At 39.0% G+C, this 18,626-nt stretch overlaps 2 protein-coding genes across 2 annotated transcripts; both read left to right on the top strand.

Annotated features, from left to right (window-relative positions):
- Nucleotides 1-66: 66 nt before the first annotated feature.
- Nucleotides 67-2,050, top strand: LOC135738512 (sterile alpha motif domain-containing protein 15-like). Its single transcript, XM_065256604.1, has 4 exons — nt 67-100; nt 520-603; nt 1,338-1,436; nt 1,628-2,050. The coding sequence occupies exons 2-4, from the start codon at nt 532-534 to the stop codon at nt 1,799-1,801; spliced, it is 345 nt and encodes a 114-aa protein (XP_065112676.1). The 5' UTR covers nt 67-100; nt 520-531; the 3' UTR covers nt 1,802-2,050.
- An 872-nt stretch (nt 2,051-2,922) lies between these two features.
- On the top strand, nt 2,923-17,558 carry lrfn5b (leucine rich repeat and fibronectin type III domain containing 5b). The gene is made up of 3 exons (XM_065256605.2): nt 2,923-3,224; nt 10,035-11,458; nt 11,574-17,558. The coding sequence occupies exons 2-3, from the start codon at nt 10,062-10,064 to the stop codon at nt 12,517-12,519; spliced, it is 2,343 nt and encodes a 780-aa protein (XP_065112677.1). The 5' UTR covers nt 2,923-3,224; nt 10,035-10,061; the 3' UTR covers nt 12,520-17,558.
- Nucleotides 17,559-18,626: the final 1,068 nt, after the last annotated feature.

Below are 18,626 nucleotides of genomic sequence, written 5' to 3'. Positions count from 1 at the left end.
TACTGGTGGGCGTGGCTTCCGTACCATTGTTCAGGAGTGCGTTCAACAAAGTTGGTTTTGGGAAACGCACCCCTTGAGAGGAGAAGAGAAGTGAAGAGAGGTGAGATCTCTGAGATTAAAACTAACGGAGAAAAAGTATTGATACAGAATATTTGTCATGATTTTTTAGCAAAGTCACATAGTTTTAGTGAGAAACACTATTACTTTCCGAAATAAATGAATAATAATAATAAACCGAGATGGACACACAAATATTAAGAATAAAATTAATTCTTAGGTTTTGGCTTAATTCCTTTGCTGATATAATAAATAAATAAAAAGATGTCCAGATTTTGTTTTTCCTGTATCTCAATACTGTGTCAATACATCAAATAAAACTGATACGTAAAATTTTTTTTTTTTAAATTATTAAGAGACCAACTGTTCACTTTGTAGATCAAGTATATTTTATTTATTTGTTTTTGAGGTTTGCAGAAATATAAATCTGTGGTAATGGTTGACCAGTGGTTGTTTCTATAGCAACACAACAACATGGATTTCCTGGACTGGACTTCTCAAGATGTGGCACAGTGGATTGAATCCATCGGATTCTCCCAGTATAAGGTTTAAAAAACGCATTACTTGTTTAAACCACCATTACATTTCAATACAGATGTTATTAATGATATAAGAGAGTGGAAAGTTAACACAGTGTAGCTGGTACTTTACAGACAAACTATCTGAGTAATATACACAATACTCCATTGTCCAACTTAAAATAAAGCTTATTTAGATCATAGTAGTACTTTCACTTGACTTTATCTTGACTAGAAACTGTTATGACCACTCATACATAACTTAGAAATAACAACAGGACTGACATTCACAAACTAATGACTCTTTAATCCAACTAAAATATTTATTGATCCATAACTCTTACTTGTCAACTATAATCATCTGATACTTTATTCATATTTTTACATGGCACACTGGACTTTTGTTTATTTCTCTGTGTTTGTTTGTCGGAATCATTTTGGTTTACTGTAAAGCACAATGCTGTGTCATGAAGCTGTGATTTGTTTGCATTATGCAGCGTTCAGGAATAGTTTTTATGTTTCCTTTTACTCAGATCCTTCACTAAAGAGACAAGACTTAATGTTGATCTGATGATGATTATATCAGATGCATGTTACGTACACTACCTACACTAGTTCACGTTTAGCCAATAGGAAAGGATATACAGTACTGTATATAGCTGTTAATTCATTCGGTTAAAATCGTACATTGCTTCTGGACTAAATGCTGTACACTTATAAACTCAACTAATTTAAATAGTGAGTTTTTAACCCCATCATCAGGCCTGTTTCACAGAGAACTTCATCACAGGCAGAAAGCTGATTTATGTCAACTGCTCATATTTACCTCGCTTGGGTATCAATGACTTCCAGCATATGAAGGTAAAACATAAAACCTAAATAACAAACTGTTATTTTGCCTCATGAATAAACCCTGAGAAGTAACCCCTCCAGAACCCCCACCCCAAAACAAACCCTGCAATCACCCCACAACACCCAGCAATATCTGTACTGAACCTGACAGGTGTGTGTGTGTGTGTGTGTTGAATAACTGAAACATTTATTTGTCTCAGGTTATCTCAGCTCATATTCGAGAACTGCTGGGCATCTCAGATGTGCAGTGGAGTCGTAGCGTCGCTGATGCCCCTGAAGATGACATGAGTGTTTTTCTAAAGATAAAGAGCTGTACTGGTCAGCGAGCAGAATCCATCACATATGACCAGATCAAAAACATCTGCCTAAAGTAACAATGTGTACAATAAAGATAAGATCTGTGAAGATAATTGTACTGTATGTGTGCAGTAATAATGTCAAGATGTGTAGAGGTTAAGAATCAGGACAGTGTTGGCCGGTGACTTCTTTTCACATGTAGTTAGCACATCATGTGTGTGGCTTTTCATGGAAATTTTGTGAACGTAAGCGTCTCTGTTGACGCTTTTGACACATCTGCACTAGCAGGCACGTATTTTGACATGTCACATGATTGTACATGACACACCCACCACATATTTTGACATGATTCACATGACGCAACACATATTCTGTGTTTTGTTGCTGGTAAGACCATGCTGGTTGACCAACATAACCAAGGCCGTGCTGATAGACTAGCATGTCGCTGGTCCACCAGCTAAACCAGCATGGACCAGCATTGGAATTATGTTAATGGATGGACTCGTTAATGCAACAAATATGATGATTTATTGTTCAATATCTGTGTTTATCTGAAGCCTTTATTCATGTGAATGTGGCATCACTGTTTTAAATCTTATCATGAGAGAAACACATCAGGCATGCGCGTTCACGTGTGTTTTATGGTGATATTTATTTGCATGATAGCAGAGCCAGCGGATGATATATATACAGCGTGTTTATCATTCTGATCTGACATCAGTCCGCCTCTTTAAAAGAACTGAAAACATCAGACTGATTTACATTCGATCCGAGTCTCTTCTGTCTCTTCAAAGGCGTTTCTCTGACGAACCAGTGGCGAAGGTATTAATCCTACTATTGAGAAGGATCGGATAATATTCATGAGCAACACTTTGCCACTGGAAGGTAATGGTGTGACGTCACCAACAGCTAATAAATATCTATGAGCCAGTCGTCGCTTTTGGAAATCCAGATGAAATTTGCACGCGTGCCCTAATTAATGTAAGCTATACAAACATACGCAACACGGCATTCATATCAATGACTCATATCAAAGCAATACAATGCAATAAGTTAAATATTAGAGCAATGCTTTCCATAACATTATCTCATCAACATTCCAGAGTCAGCGTCCGAATTGAAAGCCAAGTGGTGACGTCGGCACGATCGCATTAATATTCATGAGTCACGGGTTCGCCGTAGTAGGATTGGTAATTTGGGTGCATGCAGGCGTAATGCGGAGAGGCGATCCCGGCTGGCGCGATAACGCGACGCGCTGTCTGCGGTTTTATTAACGGCAAACGCACATATGACGGACGGACTGCGGAGATCTGTGTGTTTAATGGCGTTACTTTAATGAAGATGGATTTATGTGTAAGGATGCTTTAATGTGATGTCAGGATCTATTTGGGTCATCTGGAAATGAAGCGATGGACTCGCGCTGAAAATGCGGTGACTGAAGACTTCGGTGTCAATACAGAGAGCTTTGCTCTTATGAATCAAACCTGATCTATTCTGCAGGTAAAATCTTTGTTGTTTTTCTCCACTAATTGTTGCCTGATGGGTTGTTGGTTGTCTTCCCAGCATCTTCTCCCAGCATCATTAAGATCTCGAGGGCTGATAGCGTGAGAACATTTCTATCATTCTTCAGGAATGAACAGATAGCCTACAGTACACTGCAAGGTCAAAACAGCTTTTTACCTGTCGTCGTAATGTATGAAGGTCTCGTGTCGTTGACAAAAATATATCGATTTGTCTTACGGGGTAATATTGAGCCTCACACAGGATGATTTATTATATTCGTCACATTTATTCAGTAGCAGCTAAATGATCTCAAAGCCTCCTGATGGAGATGTAAGATCATTCAATGGCCTTTACACAGAGTCATCGTCCTCTCTTATGAAATATCTTTTTAGATGAATTAGAAATATTTGCATGGGAAAACGGGATTTTATCATTGATCTAATAGATTTGATATGTTCGTGCATGAAATGAAGCTGATCTCAGATCTATTTTCTTCTGTCGTGTAGCAGGGATTCAAACGAGGCCTACTTTATATTAGAAATAATCTTTGGGTTTTACAAAAGAGACACAAATAACATTTGAAGGTTAGAAATCATTTGAAAACAACAGATTAAGCCTTGAAATATTTACATATTTACAAAGATAATATCAGTACTTTGACTGCCTAATGAATATTGTTTTATTTTAAGACCACAGGCTACATTTTATTACATTAAAGGTGCCAAAGAATGCATTGTAAGAATCTGTAAAATTATTCTCTGATATCTACACAGAAGGTTTGTGGCTTTATTAAGTGCAAACATGATCTAGAAACGTTATTAAATGTCAATTTACAACCCTAGGATTTGTAATTTGAATGAAATGGTGTATTTTTGCCCTATTTGGAAGAGTCATTGATAATAAGTTGAGCTCTGCGGCTCATGCCAGTAGCTCACATTAGTAAACATGTTGGGGGCGTACATCTTGTCTGTGACATCACAGTCAGTGTTATGTTGAGATTGGTCTGTTTTCCAGAGGTATTTTGCATGCTTGGGGTTTACATACAAGTTATGAAACAAGCGTGTTTGAGGCTCTTACAAAGCTATCATCGGAGAAGAAGGTCAGTTTTGTTTTATGAAAGTGGTCGTGAACCTCTGGTTAGAAATAAAGTATGTTTAGAGATGAGCACGCATAAGGCGGACTTCGGAGCATATCCAACCTCTTGCAACGACCAGAACTGGTTCGATTGTGATCATGAGCCCGCATGATTATTAAATATAAACCCAAATTCTGCAACTGTTAAAAGTAATGATCAATCCGATTTGTATTAACTTTATCTTTGGAGTCAGATAACACTACCTAAATTGCGTAATGCCAAAACATCATTTGGAAGCGCCGGAAAAGACAATTGGTCTCCGCCATTTGGGCCAATGGATGGATGGGGATTAATATTTTCCCCTCACAGTAGCTAAATAATGAAGACTTACCTGCACTGAAACAATTGTGAGATGAAAATGTAATGTATTTACTTTATAATACACGTTACATGATTCATCAGTGAATATTATGCCCCACTTTCTATATCAAAATATAAAAACAGCTGACATCATGAATCCAAGATCAAGCGAAATGAGATGCATGTTGACGTTGTCCAGTCAGTTTATGAAACCGTTGCCTTTTATATGACAAGCTTGCCAGCTTTCCATTAATCTAATAACAGTCTCTGTTAACTCCTGAAGTCTGTCTTTAAATCATTTATGTCCATCTGTCAGCTCAGACGGCCCAGAGGCAGTCGACTCGATACAATAAAATAATAAGAAATCTGCAGTGACCTTCTGGCTCAAAATATTACCAGTAACCTGCATGATAAACAAGACATCTGTCAGTTCTGCGCACAAAACATCAGGTTTTAAGTGACTTTCACCAAACAATCAACATGATCTTAATATTTACTCACCCTAATGTTCGTCCAAACATAAATAAAAATACCATTAATCCAGGTGAAGATAAGTTGTGTGATATAATCTCTGCTGTTCCAGTATAGTTTAACTGCTAGATCACAATGATAAAACATTGCCCAGATTCTTTCAAACCAAAATAACAGATAGATAATGAGAAGCGCGAGTAAATGATTATTCATGATTTTCACTGCACCTTTCAAAAACTAAACTTTTGTACCTAAAATCTGTACCAACATTTAAGGATGTTTTTAACAGGTACCATCCCATTGACAACTTTTTTTCCTTTTTCTGCAAGTGCGTGAAATCGATGTGATTGATAGATCTTACGTAAGTTTATTTTCTGAAGGCTTCATTTAAATGCATTGATTTAAAAAACTGGATGTGTGAAAATACTGTATGACATCCCATAATCTGCACTTTGATGCGTGCCTTCTCTAAAGCACAGTTTCTGTGACAGATCCTTTGTGTTGATTTTAATCATTCAGCAAAAAAGAAAGAAAGAGAGCTAGAGATAAAGAAAGAAAGACAGATAGCAGATTCACAGCGGTATCTCTCGGAGGGGAAGTATCGTCTCTGGTGCGGCCCGATGAACATCCAGACTCTTTGCCAGCTAATGCAGCCAGCTGGTTGGCAAACAACACACCAGTAACAGAGGAGCTTTAATAAAGAAAAGCCATCTGAAGCGGATTTCATATGCAAAGAGTGTGAAATAACACATCTAGGTCATTTCACGAGTTCACACTTACAAATAAGTAGTATAGATTAAATTTGTAAACGTAGTTGGCGTGCTGTCCGGGGAGAGGGCTCTGAGCTCGGAAATGGGCCCGAACACAGGGAGTAACCTGGTTAGTGAGAGGAGATGGGGTGGTGAAGAGATTCTGAAGACTGTAGAGAATCCTTAGGTGAGTTTGACTGGGATTATATATGGGCTTGCCTTCATGCTGATTGGGTAGATATGTTGATTACTGATTGTAGACAGCTGTAGTCACTTAAGTAGTTTATCTGACGTCTTTCTCCCAACCTACGGTAATAAAACATCATTTTCACTGACCCATCATTTCTGAACTGTTTAAAATGACACTTAAACTAGCAGCTGTTTACTTTACATTGATGTTATCTATTTACTGACAACAGTTTGATCAAAGTTAAATGAACATTAAACATTTACAGAATAAAACTATAAAATAACAGCCTCATGCAAAGCATTCTGGGAATTAAAATCTGTGACAGTGCAGAACACTACGAAGAAATGATCAGATGATACTCAAAACCTTTAGAATACACAAGCCCAAAAACTCCATAAAGAAACGATTTTTAAATCGGATAATAGCTCCCTTACGAAATTCACTATGGTTTTACTAATGTATAGTTAAAACACACAAAAAACAAGTAAATGGTTACTGTAAAACCATGATAATCAATACACAAAAAACATGGTTTATTTTCGTAAGGGCTGTAAAAACCATTGCTTTCTTTTCATGTTTGTCTGTGTCAGTAGAGTAGGAAACAATCTTCTGTTTCATAGAAAGTAGCATTTGGGTTTAAAATGTATATCTTAATAATAACATTTTCATTTTCAGGTGAATTTTTCTTTTAACTTTAATGAGTTAAAGCATATTTGGCATGCTCTCCGAGGGGACGGCCTCTTCACGCTGATTGGTTGGATTACATGACAAACACTGACTGCGCTCCACGAGAGAGTTTCAAAAGAATATGCACACGTGACGCGTCTCTTGGTTGATTTTGACACATTAACGTTGTAAAATGAATAAATCTATAATAAGCGTAGAATCATAATTATACATCAGACTATAATCCTAACACAATCTATAATGATTGCATCCCGACTGTGGTCATAAACCTCATGACAGATTGTGTTTATTTAAGGTTCCTAATTCTTCTGAGAGATTTATTGGTGTCTAGAGGAGATTTCTAATGAGAAAGATTGGTAGGCTGGAAGATGTCCCTGACAATAAAGATTTGAATGGTTTCCACCACAAACACCATTATGAAGCATCAGTAAACCCATTAGAGAACATTGGTGTGGTTTAGACTCTATTATATCAATTGATCTCTTTCAACATGTGATGTGTAAGCTACAGACAGACAGCCCACACAGATCATTATCATTACATTCAAAACAATTTACATTAAATCTCTCTGATTATGGGTTGGATGACAGCTGAGAGTTTTTATATTCAGGTTAACTGGGTAATATTTTAGGATCAGGTGATGGTAATGCAAAAAGAACATGAAGGATTACATTTCACCTTAAATGTGTTTAGTATCATGACAGTGTCATAAGAGTCATTGAGAGATCCGATATAAAAAATACAAGCAGCTGAATAAGATCAATGTCATGAATGATGTGACATCTGTGTTGATGTTCAGTTTGTAGAGACATCAGATTAATTCTGAAGAGTAACTGGTCGACCAGATGAAAGTTTACACAAAGATGAAAGCGTCGACATTATCATGTCAAAAACACAGCATCAGCACCTTTAGTATCTCTGCCTAGAAAGCATCAAATTGCCTCCAGTTTAGGTTTTCAGACAAGAAGAGATTTGTGTTTCACAAGAGAAAAATACACAACATTTCTTTTGCTTGATTTAAATAAGAATCAGAGAGGTTTTAGTTCTGTATGCTATAGTTCATGACAGATGATATACACATCTAAACCTCACTTTATTACATTGTTTGTGAGAGACTCGTCGATGACGGCCAGTTGTCCCCAGACCGACTGCATGTGGAGGGATTACTTCTGATGGATGACCTCTTATAAATATACATCTATACCTGCAGTACAGTTAATGGTATATTTCAAGTATTAAAATAATACCAGTAGGCACGTAATACTTAAAGTGTAAGATATATCAATTGTAACCTACAAGTATGATGTTAAGATCACTCAATGTATACTTTAATGTATAGTTGCAGTATATAAACTACTAAAGTAACAGTTTACTGAGAGTATACTTCAAAGTGTACTTGCATAAATTAAAATACGAGCTAGAAGTATTGAACTAGTAAACTATCCATATATTTGTAAGTTCACTTGAAGTTACGTAAAGTTACACTTAGAGGTAAATACTTTTAAAAAACTAAAAAGTGGTCCAATTTAGTCCCAAGCAAGTAGCTATAGAGAGATCTTTATTTCAGACCCAGGAGGATCCATATAACAATAAAAATACAGAATAACAATATCCAAATAAACAAAGGCATACTATGATATGTACTTAAAACATAAAAATAAACCCTAATTAAAGTATCCTTAATAAAATACACTTAAAGTATACTACAATTTTTTGTAAGGGTGAAAAAACTTACAATGGGTCTCATTCATGAAACATTCGTAAATATATAAATATAAATATTTATGTAAATATGCGAGTGATTTGACGGTAAACAGACCTTTCTGAAAACTCTCCTCCAGATTCACAAACATCAGACATGATAGTGAAATTTGTAAGTTCATGAATTCCAATCATTTGTAAACAGGGCGCGCATGCACGCTCATTCACAATAAATTAATAATTTAAAGAGCACCAATTATCCGATTCAAAATTATACATTCCCTTTGGTGTGTATTAGTTCATGTTAACATTAAGCAAAAGGTACAAACCCCAAAGTAAATAAAGACATGAGTTATTGTCTCCAACGTAAATCTCTTTTCTTGGACTACAACAAACAAACGGATTGTAGGCAACAGTTTACTTTATCATAATTCCATCCGCTTCAGACTCACAGCCTGTAAGTTAACTCCAGTTAGCATTGCATTGTAAGTGAATCTTTCAAACATGGTAAGGAGCGTCACATTTCTGGCTGACGTCAGAGGTATTCAGATCAATCACAATGTACAGATTAGTTGGCCAATCAGGGACACAGAGCTTTTCAAATCGATGAATTTTGTTCAAAAACAGTGCGTTTCAGGATATCTGGAGCAGTATGTGGAAAATAATCTGTTTTTGAAACCATTCAAAAATTTGGTGGTCATACTTCTTATATCGAGTAAGCACTCTTGCGGTGGCATTTTGAACCAGCTTAAGTCCGTTTACCTGATTTGCGTGACATTCTCTGAGTAGCGAGTTACAATAGTCTATTCTTGAGGCCATAAAAGCATGGATAAGCTTCTCTGCATCTGATGCAGACAGCATATGGTGTATTTCTGAGATATTTCTAAGATGAAGAATGCTGTGCGGCAGACGCTGGAGATATGACTATCAAAGGATAGATTGCTGTTCAACATCACACCTAGGTTCATGACTGTGGAAGACGGCACCACAGTGCAGTCATCTGTGCATAACTTGTAATCTGACATATTTTGTTTGGAGCGATTGAGTTCAATAATAACTATCTCTGTCTTATGGAGTTCAGCATAAGGAAATGATTTGCCATCCAGTCACTAATATCGCTAATACAGTCAGTCTAGAAAACTGGTGGGTTATACTAGGATGTGAGGAGATTTATTATGATACATAGTTCATCAAAATGTCTTATTAGTTTGTCTAAAGATTACAGAACGCTTTAAGCACCATTTACTCGTGGTGGGGAGCAGGTGTACATTTCTTTCATACCAACCAACATTTTGAAGCCAAAATGACTTTACAAGCGATTTACACAAAAATCTATTCTGCTTGTGCTTTTATGAATGAGACCCAATGACTTTGTGATCATGCATGCAGTGTTGCATATATTAAATGTCCATGACATACAGCTGGAACATCAACTATGAAGGTTATGAAGAAGATGTACAAGGCCTTGATTTGTCTTAACTTTGAACGGTTGCAATGGAAAACTGTATGTAAACTGTATCACTGCTGTCTACCATGATGTTTGAGAAATCTCTCTCTCTTGTCTTCCCACGCAGGTTGGTTAACCAAAACCCAGGACCCAGATGGAGACACTACTTATTTATTTGATGGTAACTGTAATGGCATTAAAAGCCCATAAAATCCAAGTGTGCCCCAAGCGTTGCATATGTCAGGTGCTCTCCCCAAATTTGGCAACTTTATGTGATAAAAAGGGTCTGCTTTTTGTGCCTCCAAACATCGACAGACACACAGTTGAGCTCAGACTGGGAGACAACTTTATCACAACCGTCAAACGTAAGGATTTCGCTAACATGACCAAACTGGTGGACCTGACATTGTCCAGGAACACTATAGGCTCCGTTTCACCTCATGCTTTCAATGACCTAGAGAACCTACGTGCCCTTCACTTGGATAGCAACCGCTTGACGGACATAACGAACGATACGTTCAGCGGCATGTCCAAGCTGCACCATCTCATTTTGAACAACAACCAGCTCACATACATCCAAATAGGAGCTTTCAATGACCTCCTGGCGCTGGAAGAACTTGACCTGTCCTACAACAATCTGGAGAGTGCGCCGTGGGTGGCCATTCAACGAATGATCAGCTTGCACACCTTAAACTTGGACCACAACATGATCAACTACATACCCGAAGGGACCTTCTCTGGGCTTCAGAAGCTCAAGCGCCTAGACGTCACCTCGAACAAACTTCACAAGCTTCCACCTGACCCGGTCTTCCAGCGGGCAGGTGTCCTGGCCACATCGGGCGTTTTAGGCCCAACGTCGTTCGCTCTTAGCTTCGGGGGCAACCCTCTTCACTGTAACTGTGAGCTGCTGTGGCTGAGGAGGCTGAGACGAGAAGACGACCTGGAGACCTGCGCCGCACCGCAGCATCTCGCCGGACGCTACTTCTGGACCGTGTCCGAGGAGGAGTTCCTCTGCGAGCCGCCGCTCATCACCCGTCACTCGCAGGAAACCCGGGCATTGGAAGGGCAGCAAGTTTCCTTGCGCTGCAAAGCCCGTGGAGACCCGGATCCCGTCATCCATTGGATCGCCCCCGATGGCAAGTTGGTGTCCAGCTCCAGTCGCACTGTGGTCCACACAGACGGTACTTTGGACATTCTGATCAGCACGGTCAAAGACTCCGGCTCATTTACCTGCGTGGCATCAAATCCGTCTGGAGAGGCTCAGCAGACGGTGGACCTGCTCATCGCCAAGCTTCCTCATTTCACCAACGACACTGGCACAGTCCGCGAGCCGGACCCGGGGTCGTCCGACATCGCTACGTCCACCAAGACTGGTGGGGACAGTGCTTCTACGGCTGGCGGCAACAAAAGCGGACCGGACAAACGGGTACTCGTCTCTGAAATCACCGCTTCTGCGGCTCTTGTGAAGTTTAACTTTCAACGCAATATTCCAGGAATTCGGATGTTCCAGGTCCAATACAACGGCACTTATGATGACTCGCTTGTGTACAGGTGAGCCCTTACGTTTGCTTTATGGAAATTATGTTTGAAGCACTCCATCAAGTGCTTACATTACGATGAAATTTGATTTAATTTTGTCATTTTTTGAACTTGTCTCTCTTTGCAGGATGATTCCTCCTAACAGTAAAAGCATCATGATCAACAACCTGGCAGCAGGCACCACGTACGACCTTTGTGTTTTGGCCATTTATGATGATGCCCTGACTACGCTCACAGCCACCCGTGTGGTTGGCTGCGTTCACTTCGCCACAGAGCCCCAGTATCTGCGCTGCCATTTCATGCAGTCCCAGTTCCTTGGCGGCACTATCGTTGTCATCATCGGGGGTGTCATCGTCGCTTCGGTATTAGCTTTTATCATCTTCCTCATCGTGCGCTACCGAGTGTGCAATCAGGAAGGGATTGATAAAGAAGTGGAACTGGGAGACATTCGTTCCCAGTCCAGAAGTGAACGGCTGCAGGTCTCCGGGATCATCAAGTCCATGTCCAAGCAGGTCCTTGGCCCAGATCGAGACACGTGTCGAAAGGTGTCACCGCAAATCGAATCCGCGCCTGCGGCCCGGATCTCCAAACCCGCTCTCCCCGACTGTACGGTCTCGACTTCCTCGGCAAGCCACAGTTGGCACCCAGCTTCTCCGAGTCCCCTTCGACCAGCACGTGCCGACTCATTCACCGCCGCCCGAAAGCCAGACGAATCGATCGACGTAGATGCGGACAATGCCAACAAAAACAACTCGGCCAAGGTGCGTCCCAGACCCGCCGTACGGGCCCACTCGACCGTGGTGACTCCAGTATCAAGACGAGCGCAGGTCCAGGATCACCGGAACTACAAGACGGTCCCAGTGGGCTGCGTGAGGGCGAGCCGTCGTCATTCTCTGAACGTAGACTCGTGCAAACAACCCAATTACCAGAGTTATCAGCAGTCTGGCAGCCTGCGTTCCAAGCGCAGTTTATCCGTGAGCGGCGGTGATCTTCCGCAGATGGACAACGCTGAGAGACGCAGTGGGAGATCGCCGCTGTCCCAGTCCGAGTGGGTGCTTGAAAGCACTTTATAATGGAAAACGTTGTACTTTTGTGGTTTGTAATAGAGTTTCAGACCTCCAGATAATCTTCTGTGTCCCACTATAAGACTGTAAAGACTTTTTAAACCGTTTGGTTTCAAGCTCGGACGTGTTCACACTTGAAACGCTTCAGATGGAAATGACTGATACAGACCGATGTTTTATAAAGCACAAATTAAATACTGTTTCTTGCATATAGTAACACAATACTTCTGAGTTGTATATTTCTTTGTTTTATGGAATAATACAGAACACTGCATAAAATGTTACGTTGTGTAAAATAAAGTGTGAAAATGACAGTATGTGGTGATGTGGTGTAACATACAACATTTATAAGTTTCTATGAAACATTGAAGGATTTTTCTCCATATAGTGGACCTCAACAGTTTACAGTTTCAATGAAGCTTCAAAGGACTATAAACGATCCCAGCGTGACCTTCCGTATTACGTAATCGCGTGGAAAGGTCACGCATGATGTATGCGATACAACCGCTCTATTGTTTACAAGTGTGGAGAAAGAGGAGCGTTCAGATGTTGTTTTATGTGGAATGATGAAATACTTTTTTCTTGGCAAAAGTGATGATGGTTTCTCTAGATAAGACACTTATATGTTGGTTGTGATCGTTTAGACCCCTCCCTCAGAAGCTGCATTGAAACTGTAAATTGTGAGGTTCATAAAAGTCCTCCTGGGGCCTCATTTATAAAATGCTGCGTAAAAAACATCCTACATTTGATCTTACGATCATTTATCAAAAATGCGTAGGTGTGATTCATAAACCGAACGTACGCGCAGAAAACGCGCGTATCCCTTTCAAATCTATAAATCGCAAATGAACTTGAACTTGTGCGCGCAGCCGAGCAGTTTCAGATCTCCGCCTTTAAACGATGCCTAATTTATGTCACAGACATATAAAAGAGCACTTGTCAATGTTTAAACACAATTTCGAGCAGCAAGAATGGCTAATATTTCCAAAAACCTGCAGCAATCAGACAAGCAAAAGTGCGTACGTCTGCTCAGACCCTGACGTGGCGCTAAGCACTTTTCCACGTCAAAGACAGTTTTTATAAATATGGACTTTGCCGTGGATTTTTGCGTACGCACACTTTACGATTAGGGGTGTAACGGTACGTGTATTCGAACCGGACCGTTTTGGTTCAGGGCTTTCGGCACGGTGCACGCGTGCACCGAAAGGCCGAATGCATTTTGTGTGCGCCTGTGCGGAACATAATACGTGCGTTTCCGCACGAACATATTAAGTGGCGGAAGTCTCCGCGTTCAGCGCAAGTCTTCTGTCAAACATATAACATAATTCGGCCCGCAGAAAGATTTTTATTTACTTAGTTGTATATCCGTTTGATTATTGATGTAAACGTTTACGTGTCGTATCTAAAAGCGCATGTTAAACGCGTGTCAACGCGCTGCTTTGTTCTTTCAAAAGTGCGTGAGAGGATGCACGTCTTTCGTTGCTACGCATTCATGAGACGCGCTTTCTGTGACAGCAAGAATAAGGAATGCGTGATCAGATTTTTCATCTGCATATCACGTCAATCATATCATTGTCACAATGCGATCAGCTGGTCGGGACAGAGAAGAGCTGTAACCCGGGCTTACTCAGCTGTTACTCAGCTGCGGAGGGGTTCGTAAGTAAAGTCACAGCTTACATTGATGACACAAGCAAAGATTAGGATAAACGTGCAAAAGATCAAAGATGGCTATGTATGCAGCTCACTAATCTCAAAATGAGTGTATAATAAGTATATCATCATGTTGCTTGCTATGCAGTTACACATAGAGCAGTAATATTATTTTTTATACAGAGATGGTTCAATACTGTGAGGTTAAACAATCCAAAATAAATCAAAACAGAAAATTTTTGGTGGCAAAAATGTAGGCTAATAGTTCATTAATGTATTCAGGAATTGAATTTGTTAGTTCAAGGTTTTAGTAGAAAAGTTTAAGAGAAGGTTAAGAAAAGAGTTACCTTCTGTTATAAAATAATGTAAAAAAGAACTTTGCAGTAGTATTTTATTTATAATTTTTTCATTTTATATATATTTTATATGTTATATTTTAATAAAAACTGTTTTAAAAAAAAAGTGTAAACAAATTGTAAAAAAAAAGTTTATAGTAATAAACAACCTGCAGTTTAATGTTTGCATTTTTCCCTTACTGTACCGAAAATGAACCGAACCGTGGCTTCAAAACCGGGGTTCGCACCGAACCGTGATTTTTGCGTACCGTTACACCCCTATTTACGATCAAATCTGTGCGTACGCACGCTTTATAAATGAGGCCCCAGGATTTTATTTCCTCAAAAAACTTATTTTTTCTCAACTAAACAAAGAAAGACATCAATGTCTTGGATGACATGAGGATGAGTAAATTATCAAGATTTATTTTTATAAAAGCGTAAAAATCCTTTAACAGTGACAGAATTACGCATTGAATCCAACATTACAGTGCATTGTTCACGGTTAATAATCTACTGCAGAAATAAGAGAAAAACAGGAATTTTCTTACAATATAACTCATCATCACCACACATGACATGAGTTTATTTGTGTTCTAAGAAACACAGCTGCATTGGATATAAAATAACCTCAGATTTGATCAAATAAGTTGTAATATGTATTTCTCAGGTAAGTGTATGTTGTATAAATGATCAGGATACTTTCTGAAGCTCATCTAGTTTATGACGTGAGATAACTCATGCTTTAGTTTAAAGTTCTGTAGTTCTGTAATGTTTAAAGACGAGGCTTGTCTGAGGTGTTGTCTCTGTGTTTGTTTGGAGGTAACTGAAGCATCAGGTCTCATCTCACAAGCCCTACAGTCTTAACTGATCCCCATCTCACTCCAAAGATTTCACAGCTGCTCTGTGCAGATTCATTTGAAACCAATCTATGAAATATAGCAGAATATTTTCATGTTTTATTAAAATGCTGATATGTGACGTCTCAAGAGAGATCTGAATAAACGTGTTGGTTGGTTCATTCAGGACATTCAGAAATGATCTTGCTTTCTACAGATCCAGATGAACTTTCACCATATAACAATGACAAAGCTTATATCACTGTACATCATCTGACTTTGTCACACTACATTATTCATCAACTCAATTAAGTATCTACACTGAGGACTGAATATAAATGATCTGTCTGAATCTACATCTTCATACCTGTAGAGAGAAATTATAAACAAAGCATTATATATATATGCATTATTAATGGAGGAAAATGTGCTTCAAATGAACATCCTGGTGAATATTAAATGGGATTACTGCCTCTGGGAAAGTGTCGTCTAGAATACAACGCAGCACAATTAAAACATTGGCTTGGCTTGACTTCATCCCATCGATGTGATGTCCAGAATAAACACTACAGTGAATATGTAAGGATTATAACACGATTACCACAAACATTGCTCTGGTGCCTATTTTTAAAAGGTTAGGTGTGTGGTTTACAGAAAAATAATCAACACCCATGGAACATTTTCTCATCCAATCACAATACAGCATTCAACAGACCTGTACTATAAATAAGCATCATTCTGAACCTTCAGCTTGTCATGATGTTACGTACATTCACCTCATAACCTTTAGTGTATTTGCTTTACTCTGTCAAGTGTTTATTGTGTTATATCATGAGATATGATGCTTCTCTTACAAAACCTATAGTGAGTAACTTCTTACTTATATACAGAAACCTAACAGAAACAAAGAAAAAAAAAAAAAAAAACATTAGTAAGCTCAGCTCTTAAAATTACACAGCAGGTTAAGAAAAAGTCAATCATTAATGAAACCATTCAAAAAAATAAAATGAGCCCATACAGCAAAAAAGATATATTCAATTAAATTAAACATGACAAATAGAAAAACAACCAAACATACAACAACGTGTTTTACATTTTAGTGTTAATTTGAAAGGCATGGAAATGTGTTTGTGTGCGTGACCATTAAAGATACACCAGGTGATTTTTTGGTACAATTGTATTTAAATATGATGTGCTGCATGATGTACTCAATCCAGATGTATTATAAATGATTTTCATGTTAATATTTCAGGTGTGGATTGAATTGCATTGTAAAGGTGACTGTTTAAGATAACAGCAGGTGAGATGATGATGTTTTATAATCATTTCTGATCCAGCTCTGCATTTTAGATGAGACTTCACAAGCAGAAATATGTTGCCATAGTAACAGAAACCTGCAGCACAGCGCGTCATCAGCATCATTATTAATACAGCAGATCTCTTACCTGTTCATCATAGAAATCCATTAACTGCATCTCAGGCCAAACACATCCATATCTACTTCATCTCCTTTAATCATCACGAGTATATCTGACCCAAAATAAAAACGAACCTTCGTCACCTTCATCTTCATTTACAACACAGAAATTCAGAAGTATGGAAGAGTTTAACCACTGAATGACATCTGAAAAAATATTCAGGCCATTAATGTGAATGAAACTGAGCTGTGGATATAGAGGTCCACATTGATTTATCAATTTAAGACACTTTTAGGTATCAAAGAGAAATTTGAGTTATAATCAATCTGTTGTAGTTATCATAAACATTACCAGATAAACCTCATCTACAGTGTAAACTCATCAGCACATCATGAGAGACATTCAAGTATTCTGCTGATAATGAATCTCAGAAAATAAAATAAACCAGCATCTGTGTGTTTAAGTCACATTATCATCAGATCAACTTAAAAAAAAAACTGATCCACTCATCATTTAGTCATCAGAAATCTGAGCACTAGACATTCAGGTCTGGTTTCACAGACAAGGTTTAGCTAGAGGCCTAAGTTAAATTAAGATGTTTAAGCAACATGTCATAGAAAAGACATTACTTGTGTCTATCTTAAGACAAATCAATGGCACTGGGCTGCTTATTTTAAGATCTGTTATTATGTTGGCTTGAGAAAGCCAACATACTGTTGTTGCACTTAAACTTATTATTCTTTTTCTTCTGAGACTAAAATTTCTAACTCTAACTCGTCCTAGAGCTTTCAAGCTACAGCCATCAAACTTTGGACAGACCTTCGGTCTGATCTGACGAGGTGTGCTATATCTTTTCTAACTGATGGGACCTTCCGAATTCCTAAACGGGGCGCTGAAACACCCCAAAATTTCCATTGACTTAACATTGAGACAAACTTTGACGGGTCATAGCTGTGAGTGAGAAACTTGTAGAAACTTGTGGCTTACCACATTAAAGGAGGCTGACAGGCTGTGTAAGAACATACCTCACAATGGGGTGTAAGCTGTACCCCTGGGGTGTAAGAGGCCCCCAAAATTTCCCATTGACTTATAATGGGGCAGGAAACATGCCCATAAAAGGGAATAAAAGCATCCCAGATGGAATATCTTCACTTTAGAGTGTCTTAGAGACATGGGGGTGGGCTCATTTTACTCAAGCATCCAATCAGTCTCTTAGGATCACCCCAGAGCTATTAAGCCACGCCCCTAGGAACAATTTTGGGTACCCTAGCAACATCTCCCATAGACTACCATTATAAAAAGCCCAGATGGATATCTTTGCACCAGAGTGTCATAGAGACATAGGGGTGGGCTCATTTTACTCAGGCATCCAATCAGTCTCTTAGGATTCTTATTGAAGTATTAAGCCACGCCCCTAGCAACAAAATATGAAGACCCTAGCAACATAATAAACAAAGCCTTATATCTCTGGATCTGAACATCGTAGAGACACAGGGGTTGGACCGTTTTACTTGTGGCTTGAAGTGTAATCATTATGGGATGCCAATTTTCTCCCTAGCAACCAAACTTAGTACCCTAGCAATGGAATAAACAAAGCCTTATATCTCCGCTTCAGAACATCATAGAGACACGGGGGCTGGACCGTTTTACTTGTGGCTTGAAGTGTGATCATTATGGGATGCCAATTTTCTCCCTAGCAACCAAACTTAGTACCCTAGCAACAGAATAAACAAAGCCTTATATCTCCGCATCAGAACATTGTAGAGACACGGGGGTTGGACCGTTTTACTTGTGGCTTGAAGGGTGATCATTATGGGATTCCAATTTTCTCCCTAGCAACCAAACTTAGTACCCTAGCAACGCAATAAATGTTA

The sequence above is a fragment of the Paramisgurnus dabryanus genome, chromosome 12 (assembly GCF_030506205.2).
Source record: "Paramisgurnus dabryanus chromosome 12, PD_genome_1.1, whole genome shotgun sequence".
Lineage (NCBI taxonomy): Eukaryota > Metazoa > Chordata > Actinopteri > Cypriniformes > Cobitidae > Paramisgurnus > Paramisgurnus dabryanus.
Note: the sequence above shows the minus strand (reverse complement) of the source record. Positions and strands in the feature narration are given on the sequence as shown.

Coding starts and splice junctions, on each gene's coding strand:
- LOC135738512 (XM_065256604.1), top strand. CDS start 532: ATGGATTTCCTGGACTGGACTTCTCAAGATGTGGCACAGTGGATTGAA. Junction 604..1,337: donor TCGGATTCTCCCAGTATAAG/GTTTAAAAAACG, acceptor CCCCATCATCAG/GCCTGTTTCACAGAGAACTT. Junction 1,437..1,627: donor ATGACTTCCAGCATATGAAG/GTAAAACATAAA, acceptor TATTTGTCTCAG/GTTATCTCAGCTCATATTCG.
- lrfn5b (XM_065256605.2), top strand. CDS start 10,062: ATGGAGACACTACTTATTTATTTGATGGTAACTGTAATGGCATTAAAA. Junction 11,459..11,573: donor GATGACTCGCTTGTGTACAG/GTGAGCCCTTAC, acceptor CTCTCTTTGCAG/GATGATTCCTCCTAACAGTA.